This window comes from Sinocyclocheilus grahami, unplaced genomic scaffold, assembly GCF_001515645.1.
Source record: "Sinocyclocheilus grahami isolate Dianchi unplaced genomic scaffold, SAMN03320097.WGS_v1.1 scaffold334.1, whole genome shotgun sequence".
Lineage (NCBI taxonomy): Eukaryota > Metazoa > Chordata > Actinopteri > Cypriniformes > Cyprinidae > Sinocyclocheilus > Sinocyclocheilus grahami.
The window spans coordinates 487,492-504,570 of NW_015505513.1; the positions used below are offsets into that span (position 1 = coordinate 487,492).

The 17,079-nt window shown below is 37.5% G+C and overlaps 1 protein-coding gene across 1 annotated transcript; it reads left to right on the top strand.

Annotated features, from left to right (window-relative positions):
- The first annotated feature begins 481 nt into the window (after window positions 1–481).
- On the top strand, window positions 482–9,522 carry slc2a15b (solute carrier family 2 member 15b). The gene is made up of 11 exons (XM_016295303.1): window positions 482–607; window positions 903–1,063; window positions 1,199–1,323; window positions 1,622–1,767; window positions 1,946–2,078; window positions 3,755–3,942; window positions 4,028–4,138; window positions 4,393–4,494; window positions 5,832–5,907; window positions 6,477–6,604; window positions 8,782–9,522. Exons 1-11 carry the CDS (start codon window positions 482–484, stop codon window positions 9,034–9,036), a joined length of 1,551 nt encoding a protein of 516 aa, XP_016150789.1. The 3' UTR covers window positions 9,037–9,522.
- Window positions 9,523–17,079: the final 7,557 nt, after the last annotated feature.

A 17,079-nucleotide genomic window follows, 5' to 3' on the forward strand; every position in this document is an offset into this window, starting at 1 on the left:
TGTTGTACTCCAAAGAGAAAATTCTTACTTTATTGTGCACGTTGATTGCAGTGTGTATTGAATCAAATATTTCTGTAAATTACTCATTCTTTCTATATACATTGGTTTCGCCATAGAATTCTGGGTCCTTTGCACAAATTTGTGTTTGATCTTAGCCTGGCTTGCCCTAGGACATCGTTGTTGGCCCCTCTAAGCCTCTGGAAGCTATGCACACAGTTCCCCTTTTCCCCCTGATCACAATGTCCCTGTGCCTATATAAGCAGCAGTGTTGAACACCCAAAGCTGCTTATAAACCTGATTGATGATTAAAGAAAAGTCTGTTTATATCCATATAGTTTTTTAAGCCAAAACAGCTTCCTTGTAAAAGCAGCTTCATGTTATAAACAATGTAATAATGTGATTTATCTAAGTGCCAGACATACTATGAAAAGTGTACATCCAAAAACAAGGATGTCTGTTATTATAAATGGCTACCTGACTCATGGTTGTCTATCACTTGTTTCTCCAGCATCTAACCTCATCCCTGTTGGCGGTAGCGTTCCTCTCTTCCTTTGGGAGCTCCATGCTGTATGGTTATAACCTGGCTGTTGTTAATTCTCCTGCAGAGGTGAGTGACACCACAAACACAATTTTTCACATAGCCTCACATAACTCTTTTTTTATGCAGTTGGATTGAATCACCTACTTGGTGATTCAATCCAGATGATACAAACTCATCTACATATTAGCTAGCCTGAGAGTGAGTACATTTTCATTTTGGGGTGAACTATTCCTTTAAGTGTGTGATTTAAGTTAGTTAAAAATCGTTAGATAATTGGTTCTCATATTGCTGCCTAACATATATTATAACTGTTTAAGCATGACTGGTAATGTCCATTCATGTCCATTTGTTTTTCACACAGTACATAAAGGACTTTTATAACCAAACCATTGTGAGGCGGAATGGGTCAGGAATGGATAAAGAGTCTCTCACACTTATTTATTCAGTCACTGTGTCTATATTTGCCATTGGAGGCCTGGTGGGCTCTCTCACAGTGGGAATGCAAGTTACCAGATTTGGGAGGTACAGTATGCAGCTTATAAATGTTTCCCCTCTATTAAACTTAATACGAATAGTTTCTGAAATGTTGACTCATTGAATCAGCTGGCCAGAGTTCAATAGCTACTTGAATGTGTTGTGCATCTTTCTAATTTGTAGGAGAGGGACACTGGTACACAGCACAGTTCTGGTGTTTATCGCCGGAGTGCTGATGGGCTTCAGCCGATTATGCGGATCTCCAGAGATGATCATCATTGGGCGCTTCATTGTAGGGATACACTCAGGTTATTAGTTTCATTGAATATGGAAGGCCTTCAATGCCAAAACTCACTCACCATGTCATTTCCATAACATGACTTTCTTTTTTTTCTGTGGGACATAAAATAAGATTTTTTTTATGGTTGACTCAGTTTTTTTTTCTTTTTATTATGAACAGCGGAATACATTTAACAATATTAGTGTAGTCCTTTCTTTCTTAAATATGTACACAGCAATTTGTCTACTTATATTGGATTTTAATTTTCTCCTTTGAATTTATTGAGCTGCTGTACTGATATATGCTTCTCTGTTGTGCTTCTGCAGGGATTTCTCTCAGCGTAGTGCCCATGTATCTGGGAGAAATTGCTCCAAAGAATCTCCGGGGCTTCCTAGGACTCGTGCCCAGCATCTTCATCTGCATAGGAGTGTTTATCGCTCAGATTCTGGGACTCCATGAGATCTTGGGCAAGGTGGTTCCCCTCCATTTTATTTTATAACATTGTTTGTCTTTCTCTGTTATGAACATCAGAGATTAATTGATATTTTTTTAACCTTTGTTGTGGCAACATGTTTTAAACAGAACTGTTTCTGCTTTACCTTCAGTCTTGTTAAGTCTTCTTATCATGATCATTTGGTTGTTCCACACAGGAAGAGCACTGGCCTCTGTTCCTCTCTCTAGTTGTGGTGCCTACATTCATACAGCTCATGCTGTTGCCATGGTTCCCAGAGAGTCCGAGATATCTGTTGATGGAAAAGCGGAACATTCATGCCACTATCACAGGTAAAGACTTATATTTAAAAGAACAGTTGGTTACACTTTACTTGAAGGGGTGTGCATAAGACTGACATGACACCTTCATAATCATAACATGACACCTACATAATCATGACATGACACATGTCATGAATATGAAGGTTTTTTTATGCAGTGTTGATGAGGATTGTATGATCTTTGAACAATATCGGTCTTTAAATGCGAGATATTTAAAGTGTACCCGACGTATACTTGCAATAGTTACACTTAAACACAATCAAATATACTTCAGTATGTCTTTAGTTGGAGTTCAGCACTATTTCTGCACAATTAAATTGCATGTAAATGTATATGTAATATACTTAGCATGAAGTACTTGTATTTCAAATTCATTTAGTATATTTATTTTTCACTATAGGGAAGTTTCAAAAAAAGAAATCTATCTCTGTTTTACAACTTAATATCTTCCATGAAAAAACAAAATCTAGAAATTCTTCTGAATGTTCACTGCATTAAGGTTGATTGAGTTGTGTTGGAGGGATTAGTGGCCACACCAGCAGACTCTCATAAGCTGTTATTGTTCATACTGTGATCTCAGGCTTCAGAAGCCGACACTACAAAGGCCCATCGGTCATACAGCAGCTACCAGGCAGGAGAACTCACTGACTGCAGCAAAGAATGTGAGACAGGATTAGAGGAGAGTAGCAGAAACATTCAATCATTTCAATACAGAATCATTACATATTTGTGTGATTTAAATGTAAGAACATGTACTTCTTGAAGGATGACTAGATGAATGAGATAATTAATGAAACATTTACATATCTTAGATAACTAGCTCAGAGAACTACGGCTCAGAGAACAACCTCAAATCTGTACGCTTACACAAGGACAAGACACACAATGCATGAATGTCAGGATCCTGTCACCAAACTAAGAATAAGATCAATGAAGGTGACAGGACCCTGACACTATTGTTCTGCTTTAAAACAATGTGCATTGTGAAAGACACTGTATTAATAAAATGGACTATTTTTAATTATTATTATTATTTTATTTATGAGGGACACTTTATCGTACTTTTAAAATATGTTTATGTATTGCATAACAATATTTGTTAAAAGAATTTACTTGAGTGCGAGCAAATGTAACGTTTTCAACACTAAATGAAAATGTATTATAGTTTACTTTTATATAAGATGCAGTTAGCTTGAACTGTGTATTGTAAAGTAGGAATTACATGCATTTTATATGTAATTTCAGAATGACTTTTATTGTCTTTGAAAAATGGTTAAAGTGCACTGCCAAATTTACTGACAAGCATTTATGGCATTTCTATTGAAACCTTTATGTCATGTATTTAAATATATTTGTAATTCCACATTTTTCACAATGAAGTTTCAATGTGATACATTTAAAATACTAACTTTAAATGTAATATCGAATAACACTACATTTAAAATGATAATCAAGTACTTCACATCTGCTTTAGTATGTTCAAAACATGACAATAAATGTGCATTAAAGCACAACAAAATAATATTAAAACAATTTAAACTGTACTTTAAATTAAAACATTATTAAAAAGGGGAACTTCTTAAAATTGTAGAGGTACCAGAGTATTCTGCTGTTGCTGCTGATGTGATCTGATATAATCTGATAAAATTATATAATGATGTTCAGATTCTGATTCCTCTTTGCAGCACTGAAGTGGTACCGTCCCAAAAGTAACATCCAAGCTGAGGTGGAGGAGATGCAGGAAGAGCAGCGCTCTCTGTCCTCAGTAGAGACTGTCTCAGTATTGCAGCTCGTCAGGGATCCGTCTGTTCGCTGGCAGCTTGTTACAGTCCTTGTGGTCAATGCTGGCATGCAGCTGTCTGGAATCGATGCGGTGTGTGTGTGTTTTTAGCATGGTCATGATGAACATAAAATGACTATAACGTTATTTGAGATAATAAAATGGTTTCAATTCCTAGATCTGGTTCTACACCAATGCCATCTTTGAGAATGCGGGTATTCCTGCCCATCAGATTCAGTACACAACCGTGGGCACTGGAGCCATAGAGGTAATCGCTGGACTCATAGGGGTGAGAACACAATGACTGCTACCAAAGGCATACATTAAATACTGGGAAACCATGTTTCATTGTCTCCTGCAATTGTGATTCTCGTGTGCATACATTTAGGTTGTTTTTGTGCAGCAGTAAAAACTCAGTATAAACACACAATATGACTGCAGAGTCTATGCTGAGTAAAAATGCTCTAGAATGGCAAATATAGATGTCTCCTAAGTAACACTGTGAGTAATTCATAATCTTTTAATTCTCTGGATGTTGTCCAGTGCTTTGCTATTGAGCGTGTGGGTAGGAGGCCTCTGATGATTGGTGGCTTCAGCTTTATGGGTGTGTGCTGCGCTGGAATCACTTTCTCCCTACTATTACAGGTAAATATGAACACCATATTCATCGCTGGACTCATAGGGGTGAGAACACAATGACTGCTACCAAAGGCATACATTAAATACTGGGAAACCATGTTTCATTGTCTCTTACAATTGTGATTCTCGTGTGCATACATTTAGGTTGTTTTTGTGCAGCAGTAAAAACTCAGTATAAACACACAATATGACTGCAGAGTCTATGCTGAGTAAAAATGCTCTAGAATGGCAAATATAGATGTCTCCTAAGTAACACTGTGAGTAATTCATAATCTTTTAATTCTCTGGATGTTGTCCAGTGCTTTGCTATTGAGCGTGTGGGTAGGAGGCCTCTGATGATTGGTGGCTTCAGCTTTATGGGTGTGTGCTGCGCTGGAATCACTTTCTCCCTACTATTACAGGTAAATATGAACACCATATTTACTTGCTAATTATGAACATATTTACTTACTCTTAATCACTTCAAGAATATTATTGACCATTGAGTAATAATTAGTTATTAGTTATTAATTAATTAGTTATTACTAATTATATCTTATTATTATTAATAATAATAAATGTTTCTTGAACAGCAAATCAACATATTAAAATGGTTTCTGAAGGATCACGTGACACTGAAGGCAGAAGTAATAATGCTGAAAATGTAGCTATTTCGACAGAGAAATAACGGTGAAGAAAGTGGGCAGTATTGTTTGTATGCTGTGTTCTGGTGCTACAAACCACTCTTCTGTGCACTGCGGGAATGTGATGTTTTCCTGAATTATCTTGTGTCATTAGATCCCTTACAAAAGAACCATTACAATAGCCCATATGACAAGTACTATAGAGATTTTATTTGCAAGCCTTCCGAAGCCATACAATAGTTTGTGTAATGAACAGACTAAAATTAGAGCTTATAATAATAATAATAATAATAATAAATGTTTCTTGAACAGCAAATCAACATATTAAAATTATTTCTGAAGGATCATGTGACACTGAAGACAGAAGTAATAATGCTGAAAATGTAGCTTTGATCACAGGAATAAATTACATTTTGAAATATATTCAAAGCAGTTATTTAAAATAGTGAAAATATTTCACAATATTACTGCCTTTGTATTTTGGATCAAATAAATCCAGGCTTGGTGAGCAGAAGATAATTCTTTAAAAACATTAAAAATCTTACTGTTCAAAAACTTTTGACTGGTTTTATAAAGTCTATATTCCCATTATTTCCATGGTTTTGAGTGAGCCTAAAACTGTCCTGTATACAAGATTATATATATATACACTAGCATTCAAAAGGGGGCAGTAAGATTTTCAATAAATATATTGATCTCTGGTTCTTTTGTCTGTATTAGGCTCACGTATCCTTCATGCGGTATGTCAGTGTGGCTTGTGTGGTTGGAATCATCGCAGGATTCTGCATTGGGCCTGGTGAGGATTTCACTAAACAGGAATTTATCTCAGTCATTTTCATGCTTTCCTCTATATCAGACTCTTAAAGGTTGCCCTTTATATTTGTAACGGTCTAGCTAAATAGGTCATAATCATGGAACGATGTTAACAGAATTACTAATTTTAAAATGAAGCCAAGGTTTGTTACCATAAAGCAGGGGTGGCGAACTCCGGTCCTGGAGAGCCACAGCCCTGCAGAGTTCAGCTCCAACCCTAATTAAAACTCACATGCCTGTAGCTTCCTAATAACCGTTCAGACCTTGATTAGCTTGTTCAGGTGTGTTTGATTAGGGTTGAAGCAAAACTCTGCAGGGCTGCGGCTCTCCAGGACCGATATTCGCCACCCCTGCATAAAGCATTTTATTGGATAGACTAGTGCCACCTGCTAGTGAAAGAGTATTTGTTTTATGGAAAAGAAAAAATGCATTGAATCACGTAGACCTATATGATACATAACTTATCATATAGCAGTGTTGCTTTTTAAATTAATTAAAAAATGCATCATATTAATGTGACTTTAATGCTGTTATATGTTTGTTCCTGCACAGCTGGTGTCCCGTTTCTCATGACAGGAGAGCTCTTTAAACAATCCCATCGACCTTCTGCCTACATTGTAGGGGGATTTCTCAACTGGATATCTAACTTCACTGTGGGATTTGTCTTTCCATTCCTTCAGGTAAGTCTGTTAAAAAATACACCATATACACCTTTTATAAAATGTCTAAAAAATTACAAAAACATAATTTTACAAAACAAAAATTACAAAACATACACTCTAAAAAATGCTGGGTTGTTTCAACCCAATGTTGGGTCAAATATGGACTAACCCAACTGTTGGGTTAAAAAGCTCATTTAAAAATGTAACCAAAATTTAACCCAACAGTTGGGTTAGTCCATATTTGACCCAACATTGGGTTGAAACAACCCAGCATTTTTTAGAGTGTATTGCAATTGAGGGAAAGATGAATGCGGCCAAGTACAGGGATATCCTGGACGAAAACCTTCTCCAGAGTGCTCTGGACCTCAGACTGGGCCGAAGGTTTACCTTCCAACAAGACAATGACCCTAAGCACACAGCTAAAATAATGAAGGAGTGGCTTCACAACAACTCTGTGACTGTTCTTGAATTGTCCAGCCAGAGCCCTGACTTAAACCCAATTGAGCCTCTCTGGAGAGACCTAAAAATGGCTGTCCACCAACGTTTACCATCCAACCTGACCGAACTGGAGAGGATCTGCAAGGAGGGATGGCAGAGGATCCCCAAATCCAGGTGTGAAAAACTTGTTGCATCTTTCCCAAAAAGACTCATGGCTGTATTAGATCAAAAGGGTGCTTCTACTAAATACTGAGCAAAGGGTCTGAATACTTAGGACCATGTGATATTTCAGTTTTTCTTTTTTAATAAATCTGCAAAAATGTCAACGATTCTGTGTTTTTCTGTCAATATGGGGTGCAGTGCGTACATTAATGAGGAAAAAAAATTAACTTAAATGATTTTAGCAAATGGCTGCAATATAACAAAGAGTGAAAAATTTAAGGGGGTCTGAATACTTTCCGTACCCACTGTATATGTTGTTTTAATAAAGTTGCATATATAAATAAAATATAATTATATTGTTGACATATATGATTGCTACATATAATACCTTATAAAAATCATCATATACTGTAGATTGTCACGGGTTGCTGGGGAAAGGAGCTTGAAGGAGGCAGATAGTCAAACAGTCTTTAATAAATCCACATGGGAAAGTAGGAGAAAACAACCTTTTTACACGACGGAGACAGGACAAAGAAACTGAGGAAAGGCAGGGCTATAAATACTTAACCAAACGATGGACTAATGAGATGATTGATGAACACAGGTGGAAACTAATGAACTAATCAAGCAACACAGGAAAACTAGTTGAACCATGGCGGAAACAGGTAGTCCAGGAGGCCACGGAGGTGCCGGCCATTCGGGAGGTCATGGTGGAGCCTTCGTGGCCTTGTCCAGGTCCCCCGGCTCGGCCACTATGGCCACGGATATATGGCCATTTTCCCATTCTTGGGAAAAACTAGGTCTTTCAATGCCCGGAGGGATTCTAGAGGGCGCTCTGGAGGAGCGGGCTCCGGGGGGCGCTCGGGAGGAGCGGGCACTGGAGGACGTTCGGGAGGACCGGGCTCTGTAGGGCACTCGGGAGGACCGGGCTCTGTAGGGCGCTCGGGAGGAGCGGGCACTGGTGGGCGCTCTGGAGGAGCTGGCACTGGAGGAGTGGGCACTGGAGGGCGCTCGGGAGGAGAGGGCTCTGTAGGGCGCTCTGGAGGAGCGGGCACTGGAGGGCGCTCCAGGCACTAGAGGGCGCTCTGGAGGAGCGGGCACTGGAGGGAGAGTCTTTAATAAATCCACATGGGAAAATAGGAAAAAACAACCTATTTACACGACGGAGACAGGACAAAGAAACTATGAAAAGGCAGGGCTATAAATATTAAACCAAACGATGGACTAATAAGATGATTAATGAGCGCAGGTGGAAACTAATGAACTAATCAAGCAGCGCAGGAAAACTAGGTCAAGGCAGCGAGAACAGAAACACAGAACATAAATGTGACATAGATATTATTAACGTTAGTAAATACAGCATACACATTTTTATGGAGATTTTAGGTTTGTTATAAACTTACATCTTCATCTATGAAAATTATATATCGCCCTATAGGTATCATATATGATAATATCACTCTTTATGTAGGGTCATATTTGTCATATGTTACATTTCCCTATGTGTTTAACTGCAAATTATATTGTTAGCATACTAATTGTTTATTTTCACATTAAATTGGACTTTTAATGTCAGATTTTCATTGAATTTTCAGATGTCAGCTGGTGCGTTCTGTTATCTGGTGTTCTGTGCTGTGTGTGTGGGGGTGGCAGCCTACGTGTTCTTCATCATCCCTGAAACAAAGAACAAAACCTTTGTGGAGATCAGTCAGATGTTCGCTTCAAGAAATGCTTGTGAAATTGAAAACCAGCCGCTGGGAATCACTGACCAACTCGGGCTCAAAAAAATGAATGGGTATGGTGCACTGGTGCCTGGAGATGTGGACAAAATGGACAGGACCGAGAAATAGTTGTGAAGAAAGAGGCCAGTATATGCTGTGTTCTGGTGCTACAAGCCACTCTTCTGTGCACTGCGAGAATGTGATGTTTTCCTGAATTATCTTGTGTCATTAGATCACTTATAAAAGCACCATTAAAGTAGCCCATATAGAGCTTTTATTTCCAAGTCTTCTGAAGCCATTCAATCGTTTGTGTAATGAACAGACTAAAAACAGAGCTTATGCAGTAGTTGGAAATCAACATCTCATATTATTGTTCGACTAGTAACCAAATGTCAAATCTGTACAATAGATGCCATGTTTTGAGAGTTTCAAAACTCTCCTGTTCATATTATAATGTCATTAACTGCATTTTTCTCAAGGAAGATTGCAGCATATTCAAATAGGAACTTCCTGAGAGCTTCAGTTTTGGTTTGTTCCTCACACAAAGCTTTCGTAGGCCTTCTGAAGTCTAAGAATATAGAGCATATGCCATGGACTACAGTACAGTTCAAAAATTTGGGGTTGGTAAGATTTTTTATGCTTTTGAGCAAGCTCTCTTCTGCTCACCAAGGCTGCATTAACTTGACCTAAAATACAGAAAAACAGTAATATTGTTAATTTGAAATAATTGTTTTCTATTTTAACATATTGTAAAATGTAATTTATGGTGAAAAGCTGAATTTTCAGATGAATTACTCCAGTCTTGTGTCACACGATCCTTCAAAAATCATTCTAATATGCTGATTTGCTGCTCAATATTTTTTTTTTTTTACTATTATCATCAATGTTGTGTCTTTAATGAATAGTTCAAAATAACAGCATTTATTTGAAATAAAAAGAAATGAAATAATTTATTTCCAAAAAAAAAAAAACCTCGCTGACTCCAAATATTTGAACAGTGGTGTACTTTTGTAGTATAGAAAATGATAGTCTTTTTTTATCATAACCTCAGGTTGCATTGCAGGTAAACTGTTCTTGTTCTGCAAATCACTTTAAATAAGACTGCATCTGCTAAATGACAGAAAAAAGAAAAAGAGGATTTATATTCCTCCTACCTGTTGAAATCTGTGACCTGTCATATATAACTTGGCTAAAAGTATTATTGTTGTTGTTTTTGTTGGTGTTGATGATGATGTTGTTGAAGTTTAGTGAACTGTCCCTTCAGTAGTTTTATTTGCAGCCTTATGAAAGCTATAACGTGGCCAAAGTATCTTAATGGATTGTATTTTCCTTAAGCTATATCGTTTATACAGTTGTCTCCCTTATTTATGTAAGGGAGTATGTTCTTGCTACATTAGTAGTTTTATTCCAGAACATAAGTTTATTTGCCTTTATGGGGTACACATAATAATAGTAAATTGACTTTAATGAATGTAATAAAATTGATAACAAAATAATGATAACCAAACTATGATAAAGCAAATCAAGTATCTGAAAATCAATGTTGTAAATGTTAAATGTGCTGTAAGATATTGTTTAACAACAAGTCAATATGTTGTTTTCAAGTATAAATACAACATCTTTTTGTCATGTCATGTGACTGACTTTATTAAGATGTAGTATGTGTATTGGTCAAAGACATTCAGTCTGACATGTGCAGGAAAATCAGCAGAGGGCGCACCAGGACATAAATATGACCACAATTTTCTAAAACATTTTCTGGATGATATAGGACAGGGGTCTTCAATGTGATGATCCCAATGTGAAGGACCCCCTTTCTAAAAAATAAAGGCAGCTGTCCTATATATTTCCATGTATTAAGATTAATGTATACTGTCTGAGGAAAGGTGTCATGCTGTAAATACAGTACAACATGTCTGTAAAATTAAATAATTAGCTCTTATATTGTTCACATTTAATTTGGACTAAAGCCAATTGAAAATATAAAAAATATTATCTGGAAAATATTATCTTAAATATTAGACCTTAGAGAAAAATAATGTAGCACAATGTACTGTTGTAATATGAAGAAATTTTCTGTTTTGCTCTTCCACTGGTGTTAAGTTAACTTAACTTAACAGAAATGATACTGGTAATTTTTTTGCCAGGACATTATCCATTTTTCTATGGATTTTTTTAATATAGCGTAAATGTATAAACCTGAAGCTAAAAATATACATCAGCAGTTTAAAAACCTTAATCTTAATCAGTTTTTATTTACAGTTTTAAATGGGTCATTGGATGCCCATTTTCCACAAGTTGATATGATTCTTTAGGGCAGTGATCCTCAAATCTGGCTCGCGAGATCCACTTTCCTGCAGAGTTTAGTTCTAACCCTAATCAAACACACCTGAGTGTGCTTATCAATGTCTTCAGGATTATTAGAAAATCACAGCTAGGTTTGTTTGATTAGGGTTGGAGCTAAACTCTGCAAGAAAATGGATCTCGCGAGCCAGATTTGATGATCACTGCTTTGGGGTCTTAATGAAAAAATCTATAACATACTTTGGTTAAAAATTCTCAATGGTAGTGTAAAAAACACCCTTTTTACCCGGTCAAAAACAGCTCTGCACACAGCAAGCCATTTTAGTGCATGTCTCTTTAAATGTTAATGAGCTCTGCTCACCCCGCCCCTCTCTTCCGGGGTGAAGAGCCAATCTCATGAGACTGTTTACTTTAGCCGCGGAACTTGCTAACTAACACGTTATTAGGAAAGGCGATTTGCAAAGATTCATAAAATAACCTTATACTCACTTCTTCTGTAGATAAGGCTGGATCACGAATGATTCGAGCAAACATAGACGCATTTAGGTAGATCGGGAGGCGCATTACCTTCAAAAACAAAGGTAATCCACTGCATCTTCAGTGGCTCAGATGTGGGGAGTAAATGACGACTGCTATGTTCATTATTTCATCCAACAACAGAACACCTCAATCGCTTAGGAGCCATTCTTGTCTACATCTGCTCCGGCGGTGAAACAATGGCGGATTGATGACAGCTCACTCAGGGCGGGTCTAAGATAAAACGCAAGTATCAATCAACAATCGTGGAAGGGGCATCTGAGATTGGCTCGATTTGAGAAAGGGGACATGATTTAACAAGATTAAAAAAAAAACACTGGGTGGATCTTTATTATTATAGGGTGGTTGTGAACACACACTGCCAGCACACATTTCATTTCAAACTAATTGTAAAAGAGCATGTCGCATCTGATGAACTCTTTAAGGCCAAAAAACTGTTACTTATCCAAGGAATTGCACTGTAATTCTTTGCCTCACTTTTTCCCCTAACATTTTTAAACATTTTATTTAAAGACATACAACTAACTCAGTCTTCAGTTTTTCATCTTCCAGGACCTCAGATAACAGTAATGGTAAAAGTTGTCACCTGATCGCCTTGTACCATTGGCATCACTCTGAGAGTGGGGTGGAGTATCCAATCACATGGCATGCTGGGCTTTGAGTGACAGAGCGGCAGATACAGAGAGTGTTTGATCGATTGACACTCCTCTCAGTTCCACCAGAGACATGCAAGCACACACTGTCACTGACAGATTGTGTCGAGTGTCCACTGAGTCCTTATCACTTACATCAGTCCATCCGCCCTTCGGCCCTACTAAGCACACACACACACACACACACACACACCATCTCCCCAAATCCCCCACCCATCCACTGTCAAGAGTACCAGCACATACCAGTCAGGTGCTTTCAACACTCGAAAAACTTACCATGGAATTCCAGCTCTGTCTTATCTCTCCTGTATGGCACAGCATGTTTTTCATACCTGTCTAAGCTTCCTGTGACTCCAGACATTTCATCCACAGGAAACCCTGGAGAGCCAAGTCTTATTTTTCATACAGTTAGGTATTTTTGCTGGGAAAAAATCAGATTACTGCACACAGAATGATATGTTCTGTTATTTAAGGATTATGCTGTTTCTCTGATAAAGTCAAATGATTATCAGTATTATTATTATACAATGATTTATATTATAATGAATAAAAATTTATATAAATTATATAAACATGAATAAATGTTTATTGATAAATGATTATTATGATTATTATTACATCATCTGTATATCACTGTTACTGTATTTTTTGTGACACATATAACTGTGTGTGTGTGTGTGTGTGTGTGTGTGTGTGTGTGTGTGTGTGTGTGTGAGTGTACATGCAAGCATTCTTAGGTGATTAACACATCGACAGTCTCAAACTGGTGCTACAGAGCGACTGCGTATGTGTACAGATAATGGAGATGATGGATGCCTGAAGAGGGACAGAAATGCCTCTGGAATGTATGTGGCAGTCTCATGTTCGAATGTGTCCTTCAAAATGTTCTTGAAAGCATTCCAGACTATGGTGACACGACCCAGCAAAAACAAAAAATATTTTATTGTATATTTACATGTAAATGGTGTACATACTGTGGAGGCTGCAGGGTTCATTTAATTATAATTTATGCATTTAGCAGATGCTTTTATCCAAAGCGACTTACAGTGCATTCAGGCTATGTGTATATTTATGGCTAGGTTATGTGCCATTCAGAAATGAATTTGAGAATTACTTTTAAATTCTAAGCAATTCTTGGATTTAAAATAAATGTGTATCTGCAATTTGAATTTGATTGGAAGGAAATAGATTTATAATTAAACATTTTATCCAGAAAAGCAAAAGTTGTTTTAGAGACAAGAACCTAGTTTGACAGTTAAAAAGTCTTCAAGTTTAAAGGTTTGTTGGCCTTAAAGTGAAAATGAAAATTATCTCATCATTTACTCATCCTCATGTCATCCCAAGTGTATAGACCAACTGTATGACTTTCTTTGTTCAAATGAACAGAGATTTTTAGAAAAAAAACAATCCATATTTCTGATTCCATCCAATGCGAGAGGATGAAATCCTAAAAGTTGACGCTTAAAAAATGAGAAGCAAAGCTATTTATTCACTAGAAGATATTGATTCATCAACTGGGATCATATGGATTATTGTTATGTTCGTTTTGCGTGGTTTTTGTAGTGTCAGCTTTGAAGGACCCATGCACTTGCATTATATGGATAGACTCACAGAGATGGATTATTTTTCGAGAAATCTCCTTTTTTGTTCATATGAAGAATAAAAGTAATTTACATTATGGACAGCATAAAGGTGAGTAAGCCTAAATAAAAGTTACTTTTAAATGTACCTTTAAAGGAAGAGTTCACCGAAAAATGTCAATGTGCTGTTTATTTATTCACTCTCAGTAAACAGTGAAGACGATTTTTGGCTGAACCCATGGTCCTTGCCAATTCAAAATACATAAGTCAATTTGTGTATGAGCTTTAGGAGATTCATAATTTTATAGACATTACAGGTGTGGTCTGTTTGAGATGAAGAATTTAAAGGATGGAGTGAAGATGGGGTCAGAAGAACATGGTTCTGTAGGGTTTGTCATCCTCTAACAATTTTTTGGGGGGTCACAGCGCAAGATGGGGTCACATTTAACCCTCTTGCCACACACACACTCATGTACAGTTTCACCTCTGTGACAGACAGATGATTAGTTCTCCAGGCTGGCTGAGGGAGAGAGGAGTCCTGTTTCCATGATGCAATAGCTGACTTTTACAGTGACTTTTACAATTGTAGAGAGACTGGTGCACCATGGGATATCTGGAGCACTCGGGATGCCAGCAAACTAATGTCATACCAAATACCAACCAAAACCACCAGGTAAGATTTATCATGTCAGATCACTGCGTATTTTACCCTACAAACATTTCTGTCTGTCTTTAACAAGAGTGGCTATATAAAAATCTCTTTTTCTGAACAATAAAGAATGTTTTCTTTATCTATAAAAGCATATGTAAGACTATGAATGAATCATGACATTCCAAGTATTACTAATGCTGGACTATCAAGGAGTATTTTAGAGTTGGTTTTTAAATGTTTAGTTTCCATGGACACACTAATATGACGAGGGACCCCCTTTCTAAAATATAAAGTCAGCCTTTATATTCTCAAGCCATTTATATATAAAATGTAATTGCTCTAAATAGAAGTACTTGTAAAATAGTATGTGGAAAATAGTCAGTGTCTGTTGAGTTGACATCTATTTTCTTCAAACCATTAAGAGAAGTTAAAAATTGGTATGCATCTTCTTTAGTGGATGTCCTCTCATAGGATTCAGCTAAAACATGACCACCAATCAAATTTCAGTGGCTTATAAAGGCAAATCTGAATGACTTAGCTACTGTTACTTAAATGGACACATTCATACATTTTTGTATGTGTACCAATTGTTGTGAAAATCGGTCAAAAGGTGGTGCTATTTTTGCTGATAATTCTACAAACCTGCTGATGGAATGAAAATTATTTCCTTGCTTTAAGCCCTGACAAACACTTTTTCGAACTCCTATATAAGCCACTTGTCAGATCTTCACCAAACTTTGCACATCAACTCTCGACAATGCTGGCAAAATGATTTCAAATGCATGTTGATATATCAAACCGTTTAGCACAGGGGTTCTCAACCCTGACTCTTGAGGTCCACTTTCTGGCAGAGTTTAGCTCCAATCTTGATCAAACTCACCTACCTGTAACTTTCTAGTGATCCTGAAGACCTTGAGCAGCTTGTTCAGGTGGGTTTGATTAGGGTTGGAGCTAAACTCTGCAGGAAAGTGAACCTCTAGGGCCAGAGTTAAGAACCCCAGGTTTAGCAGATAAATGTTTGTTTATTTATTTATTTGCCATGGGCCATTATAACTAATGTCTAGCTATATATTGTGTGCACAAAGTTGAAACTTCTGTCAAATATGCTTAGTTTGTCAGGGGTGGTAAAGGAAGAGGAATCAGTTGCAGGGATAACAAGGATTTATTTGAGATTCAACACAAACAGGAACAACGCCACTGTCTGAGAGGGTAATCTGGGGAGATCCCAACCAGGTCCGGGGAAGAGAAAGTCAGCTCAACAGCAGGTCTCTAGGAAAAGGGGGTTTCCAGAGCAAATGGCCACAAGTACCAGTCCACGAGCAACGAGACAGTCCAGCTCTCCAAGTAATTCCAAGGGCCAGAGAGTGGCGATGGTGGGAGGGAGAGGGAGAGGAACTCCAGCAGCCAGGGCAGAGGGGGCTGTAGGGGGCAGAGGGGAAGGGAAAGAACAAACACAAAACTAAATGGCTGGAGCAAAACTAGGAACTAGAAAGAACTGGGCTGGATCAAAAGAAAACCCCTAATCTCAAAAGTAAAATAAAAGCTGAGGCAACTAGGCATGACCAGGCTAGACCAACAGGATAACAGTCAACAGCGACATCAGCCAGGTTAACTCAGCAGAGCAGAGATTTCGATCTGGCACAGGCCAGAAAACAAGAGGAGAATATAAGGGTGACTAATGATTAGAAACAGGTGTACCCCTAATGCGATAAGATAACGAGATGGGCGGGGTAACAATAGACAATAGAGCACATGGCAACATAATTACCAACTGACAGCCATGTGCTCCAGACAGACCAGGACAACATAAACAAACCCAGATCAGACCGGCGCCTTGACATAGTTTCATGCATTTCTGATTCTCAGAGGGATAACAGTAAATTCTAAACTGTCAGCCAATTCAAATGAAAGATGCAGGGTGTAATACTAATGATGGATATAAGAAACCTTTTAAACCTCTAGGATAAGAAAATATGTTTAAGTTTGCTGTCAGTTTTCATCAGTATGAATGATAAATAAATGCTTAAAACCAGTTGGGTTGCACTGGTAATATAGTTTTATATAATTACCAAGAAATCTGTGAAAAACATTATTAGAAGTTATTACAACTTTAAAAGTACTTAATATTATGGTATATAACCTCATATGTAACCTCACTTTGAAGCACCTGCAGCCAGAGAATAATTTGTACAAATATATAATTATATATTATAATATTAATATTATGATTATATGATTAAAATCCTTTTTACAGACTAAAATAGCATACAAGCATAACCAGTGTTCGAACTATACCGTGGACTTTGGGGGAGCCCACTTTTTGTTGGTTTTTATAACGGGGGTTTGAGCTGTTTTTTTATGGGGGGGGGGGGGGGGGGGGGGGTTCAGGGCGTCATCCCAAAACTTGTATTTTAGCAATTCTGGTTCCATGATCCTGAAGTCAATG